The sequence below is a fragment of the Vombatus ursinus genome, unplaced genomic scaffold (genome assembly GCF_900497805.2).
Source record: "Vombatus ursinus unplaced genomic scaffold, bare-nosed wombat genome assembly UNPS02005659.1, whole genome shotgun sequence".
In the NCBI taxonomy this organism is placed as follows: Eukaryota; Metazoa; Chordata; class Mammalia; order Diprotodontia; family Vombatidae; genus Vombatus; species Vombatus ursinus.
The window spans coordinates 3,961,665-3,979,880 of NW_020945437.1; the positions used below are offsets into that span (position 1 = coordinate 3,961,665).

The window sequence follows — 18,216 nt, forward strand, 5'->3', positions numbered from 1 at the left end:
ACTTTACAAATATTACCTCATTTGATCCTCACAATAACTCTGTGAGGTGGGTGTTATTATCATCCTCATTTTACAGCCCAGGAAACTGAGGCAGAGGGAGGTTAAATGATTTGCCTAGGGTCACAGCTACTAAGGGCACATTTGAACTCAGAGCTTCCTGACTCCAGGTATGGCGCTATAACCACTGCACCACCTAGCTCAGATAGCTGGGATTTGAACCTAATTCTTTTGACGCCCAGAGAGTCTTAGGCAGGGAGAAAGGCCAGATAAGGTCGAAAGCGGAATGAAACTTTGCTCCTTTCAATGACATAATTGCTGATGTTCTTCCCCTCTGAAGGGTCACACCCTGTCTTCTCACTTGGCCACAGCCATGCATTTATTCATCTCTGGAGTTATAACGCTGTACCCTCCTCCTGCGCTGTCCTCTAGGCTTGCTTGGTAGCTGCTCATTTCCTTCCCTTTTTTTTTCTTTTTTATTTGCATATATTGATTTCCCAGTTGCTGACTCTGTCATCCAAGTTCGCCAGCAGGTCACGACTTTGGTCCCAGCTTATTCATTCTCACTTACAGACTAGCTTGTTGTGAAGTTGGCGCAGGGTCTGATCTGGCAGTTGCTTTACTTTTATTCCTCTCCAGAACCTGCTCTGATCACAATGGGGCTCTCTCTGTGCTTTAATAGGCATTTGGACTTAAGCCATTCTGGACTGAAGTGGTAAGTTATTTGACAATGCTATTGCTTCTGTGGCGCCTTTTATATGTCAAAGGTTCTGGTGACCTTGATCCATAACCTTCTCCATTAAAAAAAAAAAAAAACTCTTATAGAAACTAACAATGGTTTTTTTGTTTGTTTTTTGTTTTTGTTTTCTGCCCTTTTCAGAGTTTCTTTCCCTGGTATATTCAAAACTATTGTTTTTAAAAAAATTTTGATAACTGTATTTCAATGTGTAATCTTGTGTATTTTTATCAATTTAAAAACATTATTTTGAAAAAGGGTTCATGTACCCCAAACATTTAAGAACTACTTCAAATCCTGGAAATGCAGGGGTATGCTTGTAAATATTCTTTCATTCAATTAGCTTCCCTTGAAATTTCTTTTCTACTCCAATGACCCTCATACTGGGCATTAAAAACTCCTCAGATTTTGGTGGTCAAATCTTTCTGCAGCTTTGGGAAATGCCAGAGAGGATGAGGATCTGGTCCCTGCCCTTCACTGTGTATTTTCATGAGATTTAAATGAATGAATGAAAAAATGACCTAGTATCTGTCGTCAAAGGAATTTACCATTCTACTACAGATAGGTGTAAATAGAGGGGTACTCAGGATCATAGGGTAATCCTAGCCTTACAGCTGGAAGTGGCCATTAAGAAGTCAAACTCCTGTATTTTAAAGATGAGGAATGAGGCTCAGAGGTGACTTCCTCAAGGTCATTTATATGAAGTACTTTCTAAATCTATCATTAATGATCTCATTATTATTACATACTTTAAGTACTAGATGTTCAGAGAGGGAGTTTATATGTGAGTTACTGATGTCAGGAAGACCATGGAGGAGGGGATGGAGGGTGAAGAAGGCATTGAAGGACAGAATTCATGCCTGGCGAGCCTGAATTTCGATTTCGCTGTTGAAGTGGGGTCTGTAAATGGTGGAGCAAAAATAACTTTATCCCCAATCAACTATTAACAGTTAGTCTTCTTTCAGTGAATAAACGTGTATTTTAAATGTGTTTTAAAACACTTTACACACAACCCCTTCAGCTAATGCAATTATTATATTCATTTTATAGGTAAGGAAGGCTCAAAGGATTTTATAGGTAAGGAAGGCTCAAAGGCGCTTGCCTCCTATCACTGAGATGTTTAAGGGTAGGAAGTGGAGTTTGAATTTAGATGTCTGTTACACCTTAACGTAATCTAGTAGAGGGGGCTGTCCGTCACCGGTAGCACCGCCCCTTACCTGGACACACCAAGCAGCGCCTGGTAGCTCTACCCTGATCGCATAGGAACCTGGAGTTGCACCTTATTCTCTGGACACGGTCGCTGTGGAGCAGGGCGCTAGCGGAGACGCTTCTTCCGCGCAGTAAAAGCTGGCAACGCTGGGGAGCAGTGGGTGCCTCAAGGCTATTAGTTCCTCCGCTGCTGGGGAGACGATCGCCGCAGCTCCGCCCTCTCCGCTTCTCTCTGCTGCGGCTCCCTGTTCTGCCTTTGCCTGCCTCAGAGCTCTTCTCCTTGGCTTCCCCCGGCCCCTCGGTCCCGGCGCTGTGAGTGGGGTTCGCCACGCCATCAGTTCCCAACTGTTTGCCAGGTAGGGCGGTAGCAGTTGTCCTGGGGACAGACAGCCTGGGAGGAGTGTAGAGAGCTTTTTTAGAGGACGCACGGAGGCAGAGGTGGACACAGAGGGGCTTTTCAGAAGAAGAGGGTGGGTAAGGGCAGAGGCAGTCCCAGGGTAGGTACCAGAGAGACCAGTTATTTAACCTTGGGTGAGAAATAAGCGACAGGCGCCGTAAAGTCACGGGTTCGTAGAGCTGAGACCTTAGAGATTATTTGAGTCAATCCTCTCATTTCACGGACTGGAAGCCAGGGTCCTTTTAGGGCTAGTGACTTCTCTCAGCTCACAAAGCAGGAGAGCTGCCGTGAACATTAGGGAAAGTCAGATAGATATCTAGGCAAATTATGTGTGGGTGGCTCTCCTGGGCTGGAATGGCGGATTGGGATTAAAATACATATATAATTTTTTTTCTAAGGCAAAGGACACTTCAGCAAACAATTATCGACCACATACTATGTGTCTAAAATAGTTCTAGGTTCGCTCTCTTCCCATCTCTGTATTTCTCTTCTTTCACCCAAACTCAAAGTGAAGCATCTGAATGGGGAAGCATCACGTGCTGTGGAAATCCCCCAAGACACAAAATAAGCTGTCCCGTAACCCACACATATTAGCGGGGTGGGTTCCTTGGTTATTTCTTTAGCCCAGATCTATAACAAATGGATAGTCTGGGTTGGTTGCACTGCCGGAAAGAAGATCCTGACCCAGGTTTGTAGTGAAGCAGCCCAGAAGCATCTCATTTTATTTGGAATTTCTTCCCTCTCCCTCTTCTACACCAGCATGGCTGCCAGGACAGCTTTCTAGGTCAAATTTAACTTTTGCCCCACTTTTAAGACTACTCGTTTCAATGGTCTCCTTTCAAAGTTGTCTGAAAGCTGCTGGATTAATTGAAAAATTGAATGTGTCACCTGAGAGGATGAGGAATAAAACCACCTGGTTACTGGTTATTTAACCTATAAGGGTATAGGGCCCCTAAAGGAAAAAAGAAGCTGTACAATGTTTTCCAGAACACCCCATTGTTATAGTAGAAATATCCATAGAATTTCAGACTTGGAAGGGACCTTACAAGGGGTTTGTACCTAGTAAGTCGGCAAGTACCTAGTCTGAGAATCCAGAGACTAAGACAAGTCAAAGAAACTTGGCCACTTCCTTCCTCTGTACCATGTTGATAAAAATCTTTTCTCAATCTTCCGATGGTGGTGTTATAAATAAAATAATAGATATATAAAGTAAAAAAGTATAAAGTGCTAATGAAATGTGAGGTATTTCTCTCTAATCTGTTTTTTCTTCCCCCTTTCTAACACTTCCCCCCGAGTCTGGCAGGATCAAATATAAAGGTGAAAGATAATTTAGCTTTTTTTTTTTTAAGAAATTCAGAGAAGAATCCTTCAGCCTCCCATTGAAATGACCCTTCTCAGGGTCAGCAGGTTTTGAAATACACAAACTGCCATTTTATTTTTTTGTGAATAATTTTCCTGCATGCAGGAATTGGTGATCATTTTTGTAAGTAACAGAAGGTCCAATGCTCTTGGGGTTTTGAGGGTGTGTTGTGGGCCAGGATACTTACTGGTGACACTGGAGAGGAGTGAGTTAACTCCTGCTGTCCCCAGGTCTAAACCACTGCTTCATTGCTCACTATGACAGTGAATTGGTATGGTAGTATTCCTCAAGTCCCACCCACTTCTAGTCAGTATCCTGACCCTATAACACAAAGGTGGCTGTGCTTGTGGTGGCTATCTGCCCAAGAAGCTTTACACATCCAGTCTTATGTTAATGAATCCTACTTTTCAATATTGTACCTGCACAAATCTTGGAATGTTACCTTCCTGACTCAGAGATTGTATCCTTTTGGTTTATTTCTATTTGGCTAATTCCATGCACCCATTGGGGTTGTTCAATACAGCTGTGATGAGACCTGATAGATGGAGAGGTATACTTTACTACTATACCTATTTGCTTCCTATGGCTACTTAAACATAAAATATCCATTGGCCTTCCAAAATGGGTTGGAGTTCTCACTGTTGTGGGGGAAGTAGCATCAGAGTTGGGGCATAGAAGAATGAGAAATTTCCTTTAAATATTTGCTGCGAGAAAGGATGGTTGGAAAGTAAAATTTTTTAAAAATCATATTATTTGAGGACAAAATTTTCCTATCCATTTTAGGCAATGCGATGCTATAGATACATAGCATCAATATGGGTGAGTAAGCTCTTATGGACCTGAAATAAATTCTCTACCTGCAACATAGGAAAGTTTCATTTTATCACATGTGGCTTGTACTAAATCTCAGAAGGCAAATCCCATTAAAAAAAATTCTCACTATATTTAACAACTTGTGAGCTTAGGTGGTTTATTCATAATGATTGTTTTTCATCTGGAAATCACATAAGGATTTTAAAAGAGGTGCAGGGTGTAGGGAAAAGATTTCCTGCACTTGCAGACAGAAAATCTAGGTTTGAGTCTTAATTGGGATGCTTTCTAACCAATAACCAAATCTCTCTGAGCTTTTAGTTTCTTCATCTAAAATGAGGAGAATGGTAATGATGCTCTTATTACTTCCAGGAAAACATACTGTGAAAGGGTAATTAATGACAGGTTTGTGCTGGAGCTAGCTCTAACCAGCTTATGAGAACTGGTGGTTGAATTTCCACTGTGAGTATTTATACCTCAGAAATTGGCAGTTGCTACAAATCATGGCTTGATTTATTGCTTGATGATTGTCTAGATGTAATAAAGTATTAATAATGCAGCTAAACTTGAAAGAGTATGTGTATACATTTTTTTTTTCTTCTGGAGAGCCTACTTGCTGAACATTTGCCACCACAACCATGTATTGCTCTATAGACATTGACCTCAGCAGGAGTGCAATAAAAGGCCCAAGGAATGAAGCTACTACTGGACTAGAGGCCTAGTGACTGTAGGATAATAACAGTATAACTGGCATTTATGTAGCAATTTGGGTCTCACCACACCCCTGCCTATGAGACAGTATTAAGAGCATTGGCTTTTCTCTCTAGCACTTTTATAAGCTTCCTGAAGAGTGCTTTCTCATTTTAATGAAAGATATTTCTCACAATGGACAGATATCAGTGAAGGGGTAGGGAAATAAGACCCAGGTTTTCTGAGTTGTGGTGTCCTGCTTTGAATCCATGACCTCTATCATTTGTGCTTCTATGTTCTATTTGATTCCTCCTAGGGGAGAGTGGCATAATGTATCCTATGCTGGCTGGGTTCGAATCCCACCTCTGATACTTGCTGTGTGGCAAGTCATTTAATCTTGCTCAGCCTCAGTTTCCTTATTTGTAAGAAGGGGATAAGAATATAGACCTCAAAGAGCTGTTGTGAGGCTGAAATGAGATAATATATGTAAAGCACATTGTAAAACTCAATGCTATAATAAATAGAAGCTGTGAGTATAAGTAATTTTCAAATATTATGTTTTTTAATTAATACTCAACCACTTTTTATACCTGGACTATTTACTATTGCAAACTCTACTCAGTGGAACTTAAAGTGTGTGCTTTGTGGTTAGTGTCTATTTGGAATAATATCTTTTCAAAAAGGATATTTCAAATGGGAAAGAGGGAAAATTGTAAAAATGAACAGACAGAATGAGTTCTGCCACTGATGTGCTTGACTATTTACTAATGATATTGAAAGGATGATATGAATATGCTTATTTTAAATATTAGTTTATCCTTAGTTTCGACTTTATTAAGAGAGAGATGAAATTTAGGCTTCAGAAAAGGATGGCAAGAAAAGTTCAAAACAATGCTGTTGCCTTTCCTCTGAGAGTCTTCCCAATTTATTCTGTAGATCTCTTGTTTGTTCATGGTTGTTCACATCCTATCTCCCCCTTTAGACTGTGAGCTCCTTAAAGACTGTTTTCCCCCTTCTTTCTATTCCCAGCATTTAGCAAAATGCCTATCACATAGTAAATGCTTAATAAATGCTTGTTGACTTGACTTGAAAATCATCCACTGGTACCATTCTATCTAATTGCTTTCAGGTGGTAAAGAGGGAAAAAATCAAGACTTTCCCAGTATGTCTTCTCTTCAGTCATTACCACTAGCAACCTACAGCCAAGTCACAAATCAACTGAGACCTCCAAGTGTATGTAAAGCATTTTCTTTTTTCTCCTTTCTTCATTTATAAATCATGTTCTAAATCTAACTGGTATAGAGGATATTCCCATTTTTAAAATTTTCTGGTTGATAGGGATAGCTCCCTGTCCCACCCCACCCTAGGAAAGATAAGATTTGACTGCCAGCTAGTTTGAGTTACACTGTAATTTTTGTCCTGTGTTTTGCCAGGCTTAATTTTATGAAATTCTTGCAGGCAGTCAGAAGAAATGTTGAGATTCATGTGCTTAAAAAGTTGCATTTTTCTCTCCTCCCCACCTGTTGTACTCAGACCCCAGAAAGGAACACTATTTTAGTAACAGAACAGCTTTGCACTGTGGACTCTGCTCTTACAAAGAAAGCTCATGGGACTTTAGCCCTTAAATAGTAACAAATCATTATTTCATTCTGGATGTCTTTCTTCCATGATGCTCAACAGAAAAAAAAAATTTTATCAGAGTAAAGTCCTACTTAAAAAGTCTGCTTATGATATTCAGATTTTTTGGGTTTGTTTTCCTTATGTCAGTTTTCCATTTTCTTAAACATTTCCCTCATTAAGAGTTTTTGCTCTCACTTCCCTCTACCTCTTTGTCATTGCTGCTAATAAGCTTAGAAGTTTTGTGACTTTTTTTTTCGTAATTTGGGAAGCACCTTGATAGGTTTCTGGGTTTTTTTTGTTTGTTTGTTTTTTGCTTTTTTTTTTTTGGTGAGGCAATCAGGGTTAAGTGACTTGCCCAGGGTCACACAGCTAGTAAGTGTCATGTGTTTGAGACTGGATTTGAACTCATGTCCTCCTGACTTCAAGGCCAGAGCTCTATACACTGCACCACCTAGCTGCCCTGATAGGTTTCTGACATATGCTTCATCACATTGTACCTACTGGTTAGAGATAAGAGAAAGTAACAAGGGCTGAAAGGGAAATAATGTTAGAGGGGTTTGATGTGCTTATAGTCCTGAAGGTGGGGCCAAGCCTAGTCTCTCTAAGGTAGTGGTCTTCATTAGTTTTATTTTGGTAGTTAGCTTCTTTTTCTTTGTAACTAAGTGAGATGAAAAGAGCTTCCAATCTGTCCTTGAGACATGAGAAAATCTTTTCCTGTTCCTTCTTTGCAGAAGTGAGGTTCTGGATGCAGAATTTAAGACATAACACCAGATATAGTTGATGGGTTGGTTAGTTTGCTGAACTGCCTTTTTTCCCCATGTCTGTTGAAAAAAGGGGTGACTTATTGGGTAGGGAACTGGTCATTTTGGAAATGAAGGTGATAGAAGAACAGAAGACATCAACATACTTTTTTTTAAAAGTTTTTACATTTGCTTCTCACAAATATAAAAATGCTGTTGAAAATATTCTAGAGAAAGTTGTACCAGGTGTGAAAAATAACTCTTAGAGTTTTCAAAATGCTTTCGTCACAACCACTCTGTGAGGTTGATTGAGGTAGATTCATAGTGAAGAAATTGTCATCCTCATTTTTCAGATGAGGAACTTGAAGCTCAGAGAGGAACAAAAACACAATTTTTTTTCATTGCTAGTTGTAGTCCATTGTCAAATTATCAACATACTGAGTCTGAGGGTAATGGAGAGAACTCCCACACCCAGCTAATTTCCACTTCTCAAAACTCAAAGTGCAACCATAAAATTTCAACAAATTTACTATACAAAACTCTGAAAGTCTATGTCTACCCAGAACATCAATTAACTTCTGCTCAAGATCAATGCACATTGTCCATGGGCCAAATTCTTTTATTGGCAATCCCAGTGAGTTATCTGTATACCCTGAACAGGGTAGTGCTACATGATCCTAAATAACTATGTGTTCTCCGATACCTTTTTTTGCAAATTTTCTCCCAGTTCTACAGAACTACAGATTGTGAGTTGTGGTCTCTTCTGTCTTTCTATTTATCTATCTACCTATCTATCTATCTACCTATCTATCTATCTATCTATCTATCTATCTATCTATCTATCTATCACTATTTTCAATTTCCTGCCCTTACAGTTGATAAGCAGAAACAAACTAATCTGTGTGGAATCGGTGAATTCAGAGCATATTCCTCTATCTCACGCCTCATCAAGGACTAGCTGTCTTGCTCCAGTGACTCAAGTCTCCCTTCAGTCAGGTATGAATCTTCCAATTTATTCATGTTCAAATCTTACATCAGATACTTTCTAGCTGTGTGACCATGGGCAAATCATTCAACCTCTGCCTGCCTCAGTTTCCTCAACTGTAAAATGAGATAATAATAACACCTACTTCACAGGGTTATTGTGAGGAACCAAAGAGGTAATATTTGTCACTGAGCATAGTGTCTGGAACATAGTAGGTGCTATATAAATGCTTATTTCCCTCTCCTTCCCCCTTCCCATAACTGACTAGTCCCATGAACCTAAAGTCATCCGTCCAGACTATGAATCCTCCCTTTAGCTAGTAGAAGGCAAACTGTCCTCATTGCCCCCCTCTCTTTAGAAGATGACATCTATTCTGAGGCACTTAACCAGTTTTTGAAACTTGAAACTTGATTCATAGAGACATGTGTGAGTCATATCTCTGACACTTACTAGCTGCGGGAGTATGGGAAGGTCTCTTAATCTCTCTGAACCTTTGTTTCTTCATCCATAAAACAATAACACCTAACCTTACAGGGTTATCATTTGTAAACCATTAAGAACCGTATCAATGTCAGCTGTCATAATTAGATACTATTTTTCTGTGTCTTCTCCTACGCTGTGCCTTACACCCACAACAGCTTCGTTCACATCTCAACAATGGTCATTCTTCCATTTTTTAAGGAGTTCTTGAAATCTCAGATTCTCCCCCTTGCCTCATTAAACTAATTGGAGGAAGTGACAGCTTTGTTCTATCACTAGCAACCCTTTCAACTCAAGTACATTTGTCCTTGTTTTTCAAAGTAGATATGGAGTCTGATTAGTTTTTTTGTTATATACCTTATTCAGTTGCCTGGTCACTTTCTCTTCATCTACAGCAATGTTGTCTTCGGTATCCATCTTCTAAATGCTTGGGACCTGTGTGTTTGACTCTTATGCACTGCTCTGTATAAATTTGAACCTGAGACTAAGATGATGAAGACAAAAGATTAATTTTCATTCTATGGGTCTCTGGAAAACATTTAAGGTTTTATTTTGGTGTATGATGTCCAAAAGTTCAGATGTTGGCCACTTGTTAACTAACCTTTGGCATTTCTGGATCTCTTCCTGGTTTTTCATGGTTACTTTATTCCTGTCTGCTGGCTTTCTTCATCATCCCTCTGACAGCAGACTGTTGAAATAGAGGACACTTCAGAACCGAAGAGAACAGTGCCTAGTCATTGTCTTAGCTAGGGTTAATGATATTTCCTTCCTACTGTTTACGTTTTGGCCACAAATTGGGTAATATTTTGTAAAGTGTGGCAACCTTATGCAAAATGTAAGAAGCTACACTAAGTGGCTGCTGCCTTTGGGCCACAGTTTGGAAAGGGGAAGAATCTCACTTGGGTGTTTTAAGGTTTTCCCCCTAGTGCTCCTAACCAATTCGCTGGATTCAATAGTCTTTTTAGGTCGTGACTTCTGATACTATTGAGGATGCCATCCTTTCTATTACTTTAAATACTGTGATATATCCAGTCCTTGCTAAGTACCCTGAGAGAATGAGCCCCATTTCCTGTCAGCTCTGATATGACTGGTCATGATATTTACATCAAGAGTTAGTGATTTTATCAGTAGATGTATATCCTCTCACTAATGCTTGTTGAAAGCTTTCCTTGTCTTAGTAGATGGGTTTAGTGAGTAGCTTTGGCTAAAAATAGTCCCCTGGTGGTCAGCTCTTTGGTGATTTCATTACTCTCAGCTTAGTTAAGCTGTTCTTGGCCAGCAGACAACTGGATTTGTACTTGAAGACCTCACCTGTGATTTTATTAGTATAGGGAGCTGCCAAAGAGATTTTTGTTGTTGTTTAGGGGTTTTCCGTCATGTCCAACTTTTCATAACCCTACGTGGGGTTTTCTTGGCAAAGATACTGTAGTGATTTGCCATTTTCTTCTCCAACTCATTTTACAGATGAGGAAACTGAAGCAAACGAGGTAAGTGATTAGCCCAGGGTCACACAGCTAGTAAGTGTCTAAGGCTGGATTTGAACTCAGGAAGATGAGTCTTTTTGACTCCATGCCCAGTGCTCCATCCACTGTGCCACCTAGCTGCCCTCCCAAAGAGGTAATGCCTTCTTATAATGAAGATAAGCAATTGATAGTCTTAGAGTATCTCCTGCCAGACCCCTACTAGTTATGTGCTTCCAGGAGTCTCCTAGGAGGAAAAAGCAAATGAAAATTTAAGTCAGAATTCTAAGGCTGCATTCTCCCTTGTTGCTTACACTGCCAAAGAGCATGTAGGGTAAAATGATTTAACTCTCGTTTAAGCTACTCTGTAGCATTGTGCTTCCTTTACAGCCTGTTTTGGGAAATAATATGAATCTGGAAGAGAGAGCTAGTGTGGTAAGCAGGGCAGCATCGAGGTATCTTAGGTAATAGTAGCTGGGTTTTGTTTTTGTTTTTGTTTTGAGGCCTGGACTTGTGAACGCGAGTGATGTAAAGTTTATCTTCATTTTTATAAAAAGAAAGAATAGCTTTTATTCCACATTGTCTGTAATTGGGTGGATTTAATGCACATGAGTGGTTTTGAAATCTAACTCTAAATTCTCTTATTCCAGTGTTTTTATGACTCTAATACAGTAAACATCATTCAGTACCTACTATGTGCCAGGCACTGAGCTAAGCCCTAGGGATACAATTAATAAAAAGACAGTCCGTGCCCTCAGGAAGGTTGCAATGGATGAAGGGATGTGGGAGGAGGATAGCACACAAAAGGAGGCAGGAAACAGGGTGGAAACCAGAGTACCCAACTTGGGGACATCTTGCTCTGGGGAGTTGAAACCACACAGAGCAGCAGATGCAGAGTGCAATGAGCTAAATCCTGTTTCTTCCCTCTATAAAGGAAGGCATTGGGAGGAGTTTGGTATTGCACCCTCCAGTCCTCCAATCAGAAGGGAGGGGAGACTGAGGGAAGTGGTGTCAACCAAGGCTTGAGTTGGCATGCCATGGTGGTGAGTTTAAAAGTGATGAGCTTATCCTGGGAGAGGCATCTTGTTAGTGAAGTTGATACCAGGCAGTGCAGGAGATGTGAAGTGAGCCAGAAAGACACTGGGAGGAGTTTAATATTGCACTCTCCAGTCGTCCAGTCAGAGGGGAGATGAGGTCCAGGGCGGTGGTGTCAGTCGAGGTTTGAGTCAGCAGAAATCGTGGTGAGTTTAGAGGTGATGAGCTTATCCTGGGAAGGCTGTCTTGCTCCTTGGGATTGAAACCAGACAGAGCTTCAGATGAAGAATGGAGATTCATGGCTACAAATTAATTATAGTACAGTACAATATAATAGGCATGTATTAAATGCCTACTGTGTATAGAGAACTGTGCTGGGTGCTAGTGGGGATAGGAAGTTTAAATGAGACAAGCTCCTTATGGAGCTTATGGTTGGTGGATTGAGATGCCAACAAAGGTATGGTGCACTGTATTTCATGGTAAATGTATTAGGGCATTATAAACAAAGTATCGAGTGAGGTTTTAGAGGGAAGGTTATTACCAAGGAGGAATCAGGGAAGGCTGCCAGGAGGAGGTGTCATTTGAATTGAACTTTAAAGGATGAATAGGAATTCAAAGGATCATAGGATTTGGAGCTGGAAGGGACCTTGGAGATCATCTAATGAGTCTAATCCCTTCATTTTACAGATGAGGAAACTGAGACCCAAGAGGGGAAGTGACTTGCCCATGGCTGTACAGTAGCAGAATTGGGATTTGAATCCAATAGGTTCAGTAATTAAAAAAGGAGAAATACAAAAGTACTAGATATTCGATTCATGTTTGGAGAAGGTAGAACATTGTCTAGACCGGCAGGAGTATAAAATGTGCATAAGGTGGTAATGTGAGATAGGGTTGGAAAAGTAAATTGTTTCCAGTTTGTGGAGGGCCTTGAATGCCAGGCATTTTCTGAAGAGGCAGGCACTGAAGAGGGGGTCCCTGATGATTTCTGAATAGAAGAGTGGTATGACCAGGTTTGCTTGTAGGAGAGATTAGTCTGGCAGGGTTTTATGAAGGTCAAATTGGAGAATTAGAGGGGTCAGAGGAAGCGGAATATGGAAGACCTGCATCGCTGGGCCCCATGTTTGAAGAAGGAGTCACAATGAAAACTTGTTTCTTTTCATCCTTGACTCAAAAGTACCCCACAGGATCATGGGATTCTACTAGGAAGTATTGCATATATTTCCTTTCTAGAAAAGCTTGTAATGTCTCCTGTAATTAGATGTGCAGTGAGAGAAACCTTTTGAAGGCCGAACAGGAGCTCAATCAGTGAAACAAAATCATGCCTTGCAGATAAATTGTATGTATTTTGGGGTTCTTTGATTTTCAGGAAATTGTTCCCCCGGTTTCCCAGGTAGTAGCAGTGTCTACACAACCCACAGTGGAGTCGAGCTCTGGCAAGTACCTAGTAACTGGGTCAGAGTATGTAGTCATTGGCAAAGTTCTGGCAAAGCTCCCATTTGTATGGTTCTTGGGCCGTCTTGACAATAAAAAAAAAAAAACCCCTTTGTAGAACCCACTCCCTTGACTTAGCCTTTTTTCCCCAGTGTTACATTTGAACTTGGCTGAATTCAGATCAGTAAGTGAAGTCAAATTCTTTATTATGGCAGGTCTATTAGGAATCAGGTAATCAGTTAGCAGGAAAGTTATGTGATACAATGGATAATGCGCTGGGCCTGGATTCAGGAACACTCATCTTCCTGAGTTCAAATCTGCTTCGAACACTTATTAGCTGTGTGTCTCTGGGCAAGTCACTTAAAGCTCTGTTTGCTTCAGTTTCCTCATCTGTAAAATGAGCTGGAGAAGAAAATGGCAAACCACTTCAGTATCTTTGCCAATAAAACCCCAAATGGTGAAGCAAATTGGGAGTTGGACATAAATGAAACGACTCAACAACACCAATCGATAAACACTGTTGATCTTCTTCTGGTGTTATCATGTCTTTCAGGATGGGCAAATAGAAAGGAGAGGCAACTAGCTTCAAGAAAGTCCTTGGAAGCAGGTTGGGGGAGTCTGGGGGGGGAGGGGGGGAGAAAAAAAAAAAAACCAAACAAAAAAAACCAAACAAAAAACCCAACCATCCCCCCAAAAAGATTTATGGTGGGTTTTGCTCCTTCCTCTATGCAGTACTTAAACCTCTTTAGCTCTTCCTAGCCCTTTTCCAAGTATAAAATTTTAAAAACTGACAAACCAGCAATGTGGTAATGACTTTGAATCATAGGGTCATAGCATTTAGGGCTGAAAGGGACCCTTAGAGATCCTTTAGTACAACTCCATGTTACAGATGTGGAAACTGGGACCCAGTAAGGGTAATTGGATCCAATTGAAGACATAAAAGCAGGCCTGTGAAAGCAAGCCCTACCCTTAGGACATCCTCTCTGAATGGTGCTGATGATTGTTACCACCATCCAGAGTCTGCTGGGAACATATGTTTGAGATCTGAGACCACTGGTTTGATATATTGATCAGATCCTCAGAATGACCATGTCACCACTTCATTCCATTAGCGCAAATCATCTCAGTGGTAGACTATAGGTAAAACATGTCTGACCAGTCTAGGAAGGGCAAGCTCATGTGCTTCGTGTGTGTGTGTGTGTGTGTGTGTGTGTGTGTGTGTGTGTGTGTGTGTGTGTGTGTGTGTTAGAGCTCATCTTGGTTCAATAATCTTTTGGAACCTGAGTAAGTTGTCCGTTAATGAAGGCTAGGTTAACTTTAAAGCAGTCTGATTCAGAGTAGAATTGTCTGGTGCCACAAAGATCTCTTTTCTACAATTCTTGTCCTTATTTCCGTGTGTTTGGATGTTGGATAGGTTATCATTAGAAGCAGGACTCTTGGAACAATTCTCTCTGAGTTAATGAAACTTTATTTTTATTTAAACAATAGAAACATTGGCAATATTAACTTAGTTACAATCTTAGCTATGGTCATGAAGAAAATGCCCTCTACCCTACATGTGTATTAATTTAAACGAATGCTTCTAGGCACCGAATGCTGGTTCTGTAGTCGTGGGGCTTCTTCCACTTTCCTGCTGATAGTCCATATCCACACTACTTTGTGGACGTGGATAGAGTGAATTCTGATGAATTCAGGACACTGTATAACAGATGTGTCCACAGATGCCCATCCTATTAGCAGTCATTCTCATTAACCTTTTCTTGAGACAGCTTCCATCCTGAGACTTCCCACCATGAACTCTTCGAACTCTTCTCCACCATGCTGCTGTTCCTGACCCAGACCCAGATTATTTAGAACTGATGTTAAATTAAAGTGATGAGGACCTTGTTGTTGTTCTTGCCGCACTGATGGGACATGTCACTGAAATGAGGACGAAGGCCATTACAGACATGGGCCAGAGCATCCAGAACCCAGAACGGCTCTTTTGGAGAGGATTATTTTCACTGAGATATGAGTTGGACAAGATGATTTGTGAGGTCCCCTTCAACTTTAGGATTATGTGATTCTTTTATCAGGAGAAAAAAGAAAAAGAAAAATGACTTTAAAATGCTTACCACCTCAGATCAGCTAGACAAATGTGAGGAAAACAAAGGCTAGATTTTATTAATAATATTTCATTTTATTTGAAAATAGTTATAGTTAAAGGAATACAGCCATTTAAGGGCTGTTGGGTAGTGGCACAGTGGATAGAGCACTGGTCAGGGAGGCTGGTGTCGCTTAGCTACCCAATTTCATTTTACTACCTCAAGTTTCTCGAGAGGTAGGTGAGGCAGGGATTATTTTCTAGATCGAGAAACTGAGTTTCAGAGTGGCTTGCCTATGGTCACACAGCCAGTAACTCCCAGAGATGCGACTTAAATCCAGACCCCCTAACTCCCATTTATTGTTCTTTTTCAGCACAATAAACACTTGTTATGTACACACACACACACACACACACACACACACACACACACACACATACATACATACACACACAAAAAAATCAGCACAATCCTTGTAATGCTATAAAGTTTTGAAACAAAATTTGGATATAATAGCAGTTTTTATGTCTGGCCAAGCTCTTTAAAATGTGATCCTTACTCTCATATAATTTTAGAGTTTGCCAGGAAGTCAATCTTGGTCCCATTTTACTGAAAAGGAAATGGGAGGTACAAGCTTGTGACTTTATCTTAGGTCAATCTCTTCCAGTAAATAGAGCAGAGGTCTTGGTGTGTTAAGCAGCAGTGAACTCTGTATCATGGTTTGTATTTTCTTGTGGTATATAAAGGTAGGATTTGAAGGGAGTGGGATGTCAAGATTATTGTGGGATAAAGTTAGGGTTAAGAATTTTTCACTCTGTTGGAGTTTTGTTTCTAGCCTTTCATTTGCTGCTAAAGTTAAATCTTTTTCAGCAAGCATGATTGCCATAGGATTAGAGCTACAAAAGACCAATCTAATTGTCCAATACCTTCATTTGAAAAAACAGAGGTCCAATGAAGTTAAGTGACTTGTCCAAGGTCACCCAGATAATAAGTAGTAGAGCTGGGTTGCTGCTCTGTCCTTTGACTCCAAATCTAGGCCTCTTTTCACTACACCATGGAGATGTATATAAAATCAAGGCTTATAAATTAAAGAATCAATCAACAAACATTTGTTAAGCATTATGTGCTAGGTGGCTGGGGATACAGAAACAAACAAGAATAAGCTTCCATTTTAAGGTAGAAATTTTGGAATAGGTGCTTTTTAAAAGCACAATTTAAATGTGTTTGATGTTTATCTGTAATGCAGATCAACTCTCCAGGCCAGTAGTAGCTGGACATGACAGGAGTACGAGGTCCCATCCAAACAGTATGGAAGCCATCAGAGAAATCCTCCTGTCTGTTTTGAACCTGTCTGCACTGAAACCACCCTCGAGGCCTGGAAAGATGGGGTCCCAAGCTGCTGGATGGCAGGAGCCTCCTGGGGATTCCTGGAAGGGGAGTAGTGATGAGTCTGAAGACACAGAGGAGGGACGTAGCCAGTCTAACACCACTCTTCCTCTTAGCCAAATTGATATTAGGTCCATGCGGCACAAGGCTGCCTGGATTAATTTACCACAGTGTGCAGTGTCTGCAGAGGAACAGTTGCCAGATTCGTCCACCCCTGTGCCAGTATGTGAGAACAACAAGGCCCATTTCATAAGCAGCCACAGACCTTTTCCTTTGGGATGTTCACCTACGCCTCCTGGTGACTCCCTCACAGCAACCCTATTGCTGGGAGATAGTATTGCTACAGAGGGCAGCTCCCTCACTTGTTCAGAAGAAACGGATGTGCACTTGTCTCTGTCTTCATCAGAACAGCATGTTACGCTTCCAGAGAGCCTGACTCCATCAGCCATCTTAACAAGGTCTAAAATTCCGGCTCCTTCACCATTTCCAGTGAATGGCAGTGCTTCCCACCAGCCCCTCAAGCTGATGACCCCTACTGAAGAAGGTATTGTTGGCTAACCATATCTGTTCACGTAAAATATTTTTCTTGGCTATATCTAAAATCTTGGCTTTTGTTGTTTTTCAGTCATTTTGTTGTGTCTAACTCTTCATTACCCTGTAGACCATACAGTGTGTAGAGTTTTCTTGGCAAAGATATTAGAGTGGTTTGTCATTCCCTTCCCCAGTAAATTTAGGCAAACAGAGGTTTAGCAACTTGCCCAGGGTCCCACAGCTAGTGTCTGAGGCTAGATTTGAACTCAGGTGTCCCTGACTCCAAGCCTAATGCTCTACTCACTGAACCACCCAGCTCTTGCCTTGCTGTTTATAATCAATCCATTATTAAGTGCCAACTGTGTGCCTGGCATTGTCCTAGGTGCAAGGGGTAAAGAAAGAAAACAGAGCAAAACAAGTCAACTAAATCCCTGTTTTTAAGGCATTTACATACAAGTATAAACAGAATATATATAAAATGATTTCATAATAGTTAAAATGGAGATTTCATAGCAGGAGATAAGGTGGATGGCTTTTCCTTTTGACTGAAAAACAAATTATTAGCTCATTTAGCAACTTTTGGATGTTCATCCTGGGTGGACAGCCAGTGAAAATCAAACTCTCTCTCTTTTTTGTCCTTTGACAAAAGCATTTTTTTTTTATTAAGGAATAGACTTTCTACTGAGTCACCTTTTAAAAGACCCAGAGGGTCAGTTAGCTAACAAGCATTTACTATGTGCCAGGCATTGTGCTAAGTACTGAGAATACAAACACAAGCAACACAAGGGTAAGAAAGAGATTTATTGAGTAATAATAGCTGAGAGGTTAATAGAGGCCTCTGGCTCTGAGTTCAACCTCTGACATCTCTGTGACCCTGGACAAGCCATTTCTTGATGCCCCTAGGCAACTAAGACCAGAGTTTTTAAGTACTTTTGCATCATGGACCCCTTTGGCAGTCTTAGTGAAGCCTACAGAAACCTTCTCAGAACAATGTCTTTAAATGTATAAACTAAATTACATAGGATTATAAAGGAAACCTATTTTTATTAAAATCAAGTTAACAAAATATTAAAAAGTTCATGGACCTCAGGTTAAGAACCTCTTTCTAAGATTACAAGTTGCAGGGAGGTACTGATCTGCACTAGAATATGAAGTTTCTCATTAAGAGTTTCCCTGCACCAATGAAATCAGAGGTTTGGCAAAAAAGAAAAAGGAGAAACACACACACACACACACACACACACACACACACACACACACACACA

The 18,216-nt window shown here is 40.6% G+C and overlaps 1 protein-coding gene across 5 annotated transcripts in view; it reads left to right on the forward strand.

Annotated features, from left to right (window-relative positions):
* Positions 1-497: 497 nt before the first annotated feature.
* RUBCNL (rubicon like autophagy enhancer) overlaps positions 498-18,216 on the forward strand; it is a 39,004-nt gene continuing 21,285 nt past the window's right edge. The window contains exons 1-4 of one of the 5 annotated variants that reach the window (XM_027848160.1): positions 498-712; positions 6,329-6,432; positions 8,435-8,555; positions 16,281-16,964. In XM_027848160.1, coding sequence (XP_027703961.1) covers positions 6,364-6,432; positions 8,435-8,555; positions 16,281-16,964 — 874 coding nt within the window. In that variant the 5' untranslated portion in view covers positions 498-712; positions 6,329-6,363. Of the gene's footprint in view, positions 713-2,203; positions 2,299-6,328; positions 6,433-8,434; positions 8,556-16,280; positions 16,965-18,216 lie in introns of those variants that run through there. The other 4 variants (XM_027848161.1, XM_027848162.1, XM_027848164.1 and 1 more) reach the window with 4 other exon arrangements.